The following is an 8,308-nucleotide window of genomic DNA, read 5'->3' on the forward strand; positions in this document are numbered from 1 at the left end:
CAGCAGAAAAAAGACAATGATTTGGTCGAAAAACATCATAACAAAGCAAAATACACGAATCGCAATCAGTGAATGTGACCCTCCATTAAAACTAAGCTCCATTTTAAGTAAAAACACCAATAATACATGCAATGCAACCTCTCTCTACATACGTACTAATTACAATCACATGTGAACTATTTAGTCTATTTCCAATCGGATTGCACCCTATACCTTTTTTTTAATCGAAATGTTATTTGCGGTACAAATTTTACACCGTTGAACCTCGATAATTTATCTTAAATATTTTCCTAAATTAATGGAATTTTGTTAGTCTCGACTGTATTGATTGATAGATGATTAAATTTAAATTCTATTAATAAGATGAAAGAAATAAAGAAGGTTAATTAATATCTTCTAGACCATTTCGAAGTAGAGAAATAAATTTACTCGATTTTTTAGGTTTCTTCGTCAACATATCTAAGGTAAATTTTATACCATAAAGGTCACTATAGGTAGATTTTACATTGATAATGCATATTTATCTTTATGTCAATAATATTAATAATAAATAAGTTTTTGACTGTATTTAATATTTATGGGTGAAAATTGAAAAATTCAAATTCAAATTAGCATTTCCATAAAAATTCAATTCTTTTAAAGTAAATAATTAATCTCATTACAAAAATAAAAATACATGAAAATCCATTTTGAACTTGGACTCGAACATATAATTCTAAACTTGATTCGATTATAATTTTTACACTTTTAATTATAATTTCTATTTTTTCATAATGATTTTTTTTTATACTTAAATATCTTTACAATGCTGATTTTAATTTGGCCCTTCCAATTTCTAGAAATTAATATAGCCAAAAAAATAGTTTTTCTGTTTTTATTATTGACATTACGGGAAAATAATATATATCAGTTCAAGGAAAAAAGATAATAAATATGAATGGAGGGGGTGTAATTGCTAAAAACTATTATAGGGAAAGGTGTATACAAATTTTTATAATTTTGGGGTGTGATTGTTAAATGATCATAGTTCAAGGGATGTGAATGCCAACATTTTAAAATATTTTGGGTGTAATTGCTAATAACAATAATTCAAATGGAGGTGGATGCAAATTGCGTTAAGTGAAACGTAATACGCTACTAGTAAATATACATGATTATAAATCCTTGAATGCAATTTTAACAGGGTGAATCACTAAATTAAATATTCGTTCAACCCACAATTAAAATTCTATAAACTAATACAAATCGTAATTAACAAAATTCTGTTAATTTATCGAAATATTAAATTATCGAACTAATCATTCAATACGTTCTACTTCTCGCCGAGTTGGGATCGAGATACATTATTATTTAAACGAGATTATTAATTTATCGAGATACTACTGTATGTTGGACCGTGGATCATTCGATTGATAACGTAATATTTTCATTTTCTTTATGATATAAATAATAAAAAATCGAATTAAAAGGAGTACCAACAAAATTTTGTGAGACCCGACTCTGCAATTAATGGGGCAATATTTTTGGAGAAATGAAAGGCAATAAACAATATGCCCCGGAATGGAATTAGAGGGTACATTTTCAAACTGCCTACTCTTTGACTATATTTAATAGACTTTGAAAATAAATGACTTAGTACAAATTTAAATTTTAAAATTTGGCTGTTTCTAAAAGTACCATACACCACACCATTATAAGTTTGACCGAGCTTGAGTTTGAATCTTCTTATCAACGGTTTTTAGGTTGACCTTATGATACAAACTTCTATCCGGTTCATTTCAAATGACTGTAAGTTCACTTATCGGAACTTTAGCGATGTAGATTCACCGAAATCGGATTTATTTTCTACCAAAATCTAGACCCAATATTTATTTTTTTAAATTGCACACAAGAGGTCAATTCCTAATAATAATAATAATAATAATAATAATAATAATAATAATAATCAATGCGTACGATCATGTTGAATTTGAACTCTAATTTGCCTAAACGAGCCTATTTAGGATGAGTTTTAAAAATTATAAACGAGTTAGAAGCGCATTTAATTTTTAATTTTAAACTCGTTTATGTCGAAACGCAACAATTTTTAGGGTAAAGTACAAACACCCCCCTGAGATATGGTCAAATTACAAAACCCCCCTCTTGTTTGGATAATTACATTTACCCCCCTCAACTATGATTTTTTCTTAGACCTCCACCTTTATGGTGCCAAATTCAACATAGTCATCTAGATTCCGTGAAATGTGCTCTAGTTTGTACTATTTTTGTATAAAAAATACAGTTTCCGATGCACCACAAACTGATATATACAAGCTAAAAATCACATATTATGATCATCTTGCTTCATAATATAGAGTTTGAATGGGATAAAACGGGTACAAAAGTGATAATATTCCATATAATATCGAAGATTCCACTAAATTTGATGAGTTGAGGGGGTGGTTGTAATTATCCAAACAAGAGGGGTGTTTTTGTAATTTGACCATACCTCAGGGGGGTGTTTGTAATTTACCCTTTTTTTATGTGTATCTTATTATCGTGTATATAAAAGTAATAAATGTTAGGGTAACACGAGAAACTCTAGTGGCATTTTTTTTAATTATTTTATATATATATTTTTAAATAATTTTATGAGCAATTATTCGGCTCCTAATTTATTGCCTATTTTTTCATAACAAATCTTGCATATTGTTATTCAATCATAATCCACTACTAAACAAATGGACTAATTCTACCCTTAGATGTGGCTCCATTTTTTTTGGCCATCATCTCCTATTATTGCAATTTATTTATTTGTTATAATAATCGTTATTTCATGTATTAAATTAAACTTTATTCAATTTTAAAATGGTACCCCGCACTGTAAAAAAAAATACTAGTTTAAATAATAATACTCTATCCATTTCAAATTGTTAAAATTTCGACACCCCTATATATAAATCTTAGGAAAAATGTATACTAAAATATCATTTCCCCAAGACAATGTTTAAAATAATTTAACAATTTATTAAGTGCAATGTTGAAAAATAGTAATTAATGAAATTCTATAGTGACATATAAATTTTTTAATTTTAAAAATTATTAAATGGGTTCAATTCAACGGGTCAAACCCAATAATCTCATTTCGTCTTTGATTGAAGTAGTAAAAATTCATGTATGGTAATTAACTTTTGAACTGCGTCACCGATTTTTTTGGGATTACTTTTAGGTGGACTTATTAACCGATGATTTGCCACTATCCAACATGAGTTTTAAAATAAATAATTAAAATAAAAAAAAAAAAATCATTTTGGGATAAGTTTAATAGCATTATTATATTTTCATAAAATAAATAAATGAATAAATTGTTTACTGTCATTGTCTTCATCTTCACTCAAATATATTCAGAATATTTTCATAACAAAAAAATGGTTAATAAATAAAAAAATCCCACTTGCACATTATCCCGAGAAATTCCAGAAAAAACATCAGAAACTGCAGAAAACAGGGGTGGGCCCCGGCCAGTCACATCTGGCTCGCCGGAGCTCGTTCCGCCGCCGTGATGAACCGCCGTCTCATTAGATTCACGAGTGGCTTTTTTTAACATAAACAGAAGAAAAAATGCACAATTTCTTGGGCTCCGTCTTTTCAGTGTATTTTTTTTGTCTAATTGATAAAGACAACACATGTAAAACTGTAAAGAGAGAAAAAGCAAAGAAAAAAGCCAAATAATAAATAAAAAATACAATTTGCAAACTTCCTCCGCCACTCTCCGCCGTCTTCCTCCAAACTCCGACCATTGACCACCCTCCCCACTTATATTAGCAAAAAAAGAAAAAAAATAAAACATACCAAAAATCCATTTAATTTTCCCTTGCATGTCTAGTAAGCAATTAATAATTCTCTCTCTAAAACATTTAATTCACACCACCTCTCTTTCTCTCTCTATATATACAATATATATAGATATAGATACAGAATATATGAATAAGGTATGTGCATAATGATATCCAAAATATAAGCACAATCATTACCTTTTTAAAAAACATTGGTTTAAAAAATCTCAAAAGACACCTCAATCCTCCTAATCACTCTCCCCCAAAATTAAAAACAAAAACTCTTTACTTTCTCTCTCTAAAAACTAACTTAAATAAAAACCCTATCCCTTCAACTTCTCTCTCTCTCTCTCTTCCTCATTTCTCCCTTGATTCTCGAACCAAAAGAAACAAACCCTCGTACCAGTAGGACTCTTCTTATGGGGTTTTCTCCTACTTGTTAACACCACCCACCACTCTCTAGAAAAAAATATTAAAAGGGTAGAGAGAGAAAGTAAGAAAAACAAAAAAACAAACCCAGTCGCCGCCGCCATGGATACATACGAGGTCACGAAAATGGTGCTGACTAGGATCATGAGTTTCGAGCCGGCAAGCGCATCTAGAATCATGGGTTACATGATGATACAATCGCAGGGGGACAACGAGATGTTGAGGTTAGCTTATTGCCCTGAGTCGGTTCTGTTAACTCGTATCGGTGAAGCCAAGGCTTTTTTGGGGATTGATAATTGTTCGAACCCTACTCTCTCTAATTCGATTCGACCCAACGAGCCTCCTTTTCTCCAAAGTTCGCCCAGAATCATGATTCCCAGTAATGGGTTTCATTTGAGCAACCCTTCTTCTCCCGCGGCGGCCGCCGCCGCCGCCGGTTTTCCTAGGAGTAGTCCCAGACCTATTTCTTACGCCGCCGTGGTCAATGGCTCTAACGGTAGCCCCAGCAGAAACAACGGTTCCGGGTCGCCAGGTCTGCAGTTTTACGGCGGTGGACCCGGTGGTAGTAGCGACTTCACTGATCAGTTCATGGGCGGCGGAGGCGGCGGCGGTGGTGGTGGTGGTGGTCGGGTTCCGCAGCAACTTCAAGATCACTTACTGTTTCTCGACGACTCGCCGATGGTGGATCCGATTATGAGTCCGAGTGGGAGGAGTGATTCCATGCTTTTTCCTTACCGTGAGGACGCAAACGGCCTCCCCTCCCCCCACCCCCACCCTCACCCCTTCCACAGACGAAGCTCCTCGGTGAACGACGCCTTTCTCTCGAATCTCGAAGAAGCGGCCGCCGCCGGCGGAGGATTCGGGTGGAGGCCTTGCATGTATTTTGCAAAAGGGTTTTGCAAGAACGGCAGTTCCTGCAAATTCTCCCACAGCGAATTCGGAGACGGCGAATCGATCGAGATGGGTTCACCGAATTCGTCGAGATTCGAAGAGTTTTTCCGAATGAAGGCGCTTCAGCAGCAGAGGTTTGCGATCATGGGCCACCATAGCTTTCCTCACAACAAGTGAGTAATTCATCTTCGAATTTGCTATTGAATTTGTTTTTGGTTAATTATATTTGATTTGCAATTATTACACCTTTTTTTCTTGATTTAGTTAACACCTATGTGCTTTCGATTTTACCCACATCCCATTTTAATTATTCGAATTTTTCATCCGTTTCTATTATTAGCAAAATCGTCTTCGACAATGTGCATCATCATTAGAATGAAACAATTTAGGGTTTATATGAATGGGAGATTGTGATATCTTATCCGAAACACGGTGCATTTTGTTGGATGGGCTGATGTGTAATGAATTCCATGGATTTAATTTAATATGTGTGACTGTGTGTGGTCCTAACAGGAATGACTTTTTCCCTTCTGGTGCGAGTTCGAGCGCACGGCAAATTTACTTGACATTCCCCGCTGACAGTACATTCAGGGAAGAAGATGTTTCCAGTTATTTTAGGTAATCGATTCGACAATTCAAAAATTCGAAACATCGGTTCTACTTAAATTGCTGCTATAATATGAACTTATATACGATGATCCTTCTTCTTCTTTGTCTTTTGTTGTTTGAAGTACGTTTGGACCGGTGCAAGATGTTAGGATTCCGTACCAGCCGAAGCGGATGTTTGGATTTGTTACGTTTGTCTACCCCGAGACAGTGAAACACATTTTGGCGAAAGGGAACCCTCATTTCGTGTGCGATTCCCGTGTGCTCGTCAAACCCTACAAGGACAAAGGAAAAGTCCCGGACAAGTACTATTTATTTATTTTTTATTTATTTTTTTAACTCTATAAACTCTCTAATTATTATCTATTTTTGTCAAAAAAATTTAATCCTAAATTATTGACGAATCGTTTATAGGAAACATCATCAGCATTTTGAGACGGGAGAGTATTCGGGCAGTTTGAGCCCTTCTGGAATTGATTCTCGAGAAATCTTTGATCTCCCCGTTGGTAAGCATACACAATACACGAGGCGGATATTTAAATTAATTTAATTTACTAGTGAATAAAGAAATTTATTATCTGATTTTTTTTTTTGAAATTCGTTTAGGGCCTAGAATGTTTTCGAATTCGCAAGAGATGATGCAGAGGAGAAAAATGGAACAAGAGGCGGCCGAACTACACCACGCCATTCAGCTTCAAAGTCGAAGGATGACGAATTTACAGCTTATTGACCCGAACAATAGTCAGCAACTTAATCATCGATTTATGCTAAACTTACCCGCCGGTGTTCCAATTTCCTCACCGAGGCAGCACCCGCAGTTACTGCTTAACCAAAACGTAGCCCCGTCTTCTGAAGCCACTAATCAACATGTTTTGCAAGGTTAGTTTTTCAATACTGTAGTACCCGATTTTCAATTTAATATTTTCTTTTTATATAAAAAAAAATCGCCTTGATTTCATTTGGAATTAGATGACGGTCAAGAAGCATCGTTATCTGTAGCCGTTGCAAATGATGATCAGAAGTTGGCTCTCGAAGGAACTGAATCGTCCAATAACAACACTTTGAACGGCGATAATAATCACCAAGATTCGAGCGATGATGACTTTTATCTCCCCGAAAGGTATTTTTTTTTAAAATTAATTTTCAAACAAGGTTTTGTATTGGGCTATTGCTTATATGAAATGTTGTCAATTTTCGAAAAAACGATAGCAGTCTCGAGCATCACCTACCGGACAATCTATTCTCGTCTCCTACAAAATCAGCTGCCGAGCGTCACTCCGTTTTCTCGGCCGAAGCTGACAACGGTGGCGTACCTATAACAAATACATCCTCTAACAATTCCCCTGTGCAATATAGCATTTCTCCACTCGGCATCGATTCTTTATCCTACTCTACAAGGACCAGGTATTTTACCACGTATAATATAACTTCGATTTTAGAAATGTTTGTAACTCCCATCTCGTTTTCTTTAATTATTATTTCAATTTTTTTTTTTGCCAGAAACCAGTAAAAAGTAGCCATGCTGACCATGGTTAGGAAGCAGTGATTAGCTTAGCATGGTAAGAACTAAGAACACTAACCTCAAGAGATTTACATATAATTACATTTTGCTCCCTAGATTCTTGTTTATTAACTTTTTAATATAATTTTAATGCAGAAAGTATTTTTAGCAGAGATCATAAAAAAGAAAAAGGAAGAAAGGGCAGTAGCTAGTAGCTGTGAATATAGCAAAAACAATACAAACAAAACAGCAACAGAAGATAAAAAAAAGATGTGTAAGGAAGATTTTCTCAAGATTATCATCATCATGAATGAATTGAATACCATATTATTATTATTATTATTAATTATTAATTATTATAGCTAGTACAGCAAATATATATTTTATATTATATATATTAATATAGTGCATGGGGTAAAGGACAGATGAACTGATTTTACAGGAGTAGGGTCTCTCTCTCTTTGTTTATTTCTTTTTTGTACCCTCTCTTTTAGACTTTAGTTGTGTGCTGGACCACATAGAACAATATACCAACATCATATTTTATTATATATAAAAACACACTAAAGGTTAGTTAGTATTAAAATTTTACTTTCATACACTAGTTATTTTTCATTTTTACCTTCAATTTCTTTATTTTTTTGTAATTCTTTTCGTTATTACTTAGATTGTGGGGTCAATTATGGCCACCCTATGAGGAAATGTCAAATTACAAAAGACCCCCTTCTTGTTTGAGTAATTATAACCATCCCCTCAAATTTAATATAATCTTCTAGATTCCTTGTAACGTTCTTTAGTTTGTACTGATTTTGTGATAAAAAATGCAGTTTATAATCATCTTATTTCAAAATGTGAAGCTAGAATTGAATAAAATTGGAGATTATTTCACATAATCTAGAAGATGTAATTATTCCAAAAAGAAGGGATTTTTTCGTAATTTGAAGTTACCTCAGGGGTTGCGAGTTGTAATTTAACCTTAAATTGTGGGTCAATTGGGTAATAAAAAAAACAGAAAAGAAAGGCGAGTGAAAAATAAAAAGAAAAGGTGGTTGCTTTATTCTATGAT

At 33.8% G+C, this 8,308-nt stretch overlaps 1 protein-coding gene across 2 annotated transcripts; it reads left to right on the forward strand.

The window, feature by feature from the left end:
• Window positions 1-3,863: 3,863 nt before the first annotated feature.
• Window positions 3,864-7,742, forward strand: LOC105958959 (zinc finger CCCH domain-containing protein 22). Of its 2 annotated transcripts, none has more exons than XM_012982959.2 (9): window positions 3,864-5,308; window positions 5,649-5,753; window positions 5,867-6,046; window positions 6,156-6,247; window positions 6,348-6,620; window positions 6,711-6,861; window positions 6,954-7,145; window positions 7,242-7,300; window positions 7,399-7,742. In XM_012982959.2, the coding sequence occupies exons 1-8, from the start codon at window positions 4,347-4,349 to the stop codon at window positions 7,249-7,251; spliced, it is 1,965 nt and encodes a 654-aa protein (XP_012838413.2). In that variant the 5' UTR covers window positions 3,864-4,346; the 3' UTR covers window positions 7,252-7,300; window positions 7,399-7,742. The 2 variants fall into 2 exon arrangements, with proteins under 2 accessions (XP_012838413.2, XP_012838412.2); XM_012982958.2 differs by having other exon boundaries at window positions 3,904-5,308; window positions 6,951-7,145.
• Window positions 7,743-8,308: the final 566 nt, after the last annotated feature.

This window comes from Erythranthe guttata, chromosome 14 (assembly GCF_056151865.1).
Source record: "Erythranthe guttata isolate IM_541 chromosome 14, IM_541, whole genome shotgun sequence".
NCBI lineage: Eukaryota > Viridiplantae > Streptophyta > Magnoliopsida > Lamiales > Phrymaceae > Erythranthe > Erythranthe guttata.

Excerpts from the sequence above, each read along its gene's own strand:
- LOC105958959 (XM_012982958.2), top strand. The coding sequence starts at position 4,347 with ATGGATACATACGAGGTCACGAAAATGGTGCTGACTAGGATCATGAGT. Across the intron at positions 6,047-6,155 it reads AAAGGAAAAGTCCCGGACAA|GAAACATCATCAGCATTTTG; the intron begins GTACTATTTATT and ends AATCGTTTATAG. Across the intron at positions 6,248-6,347 it reads AATCTTTGATCTCCCCGTTG|GGCCTAGAATGTTTTCGAAT; the intron begins GTAAGCATACAC and ends AAATTCGTTTAG.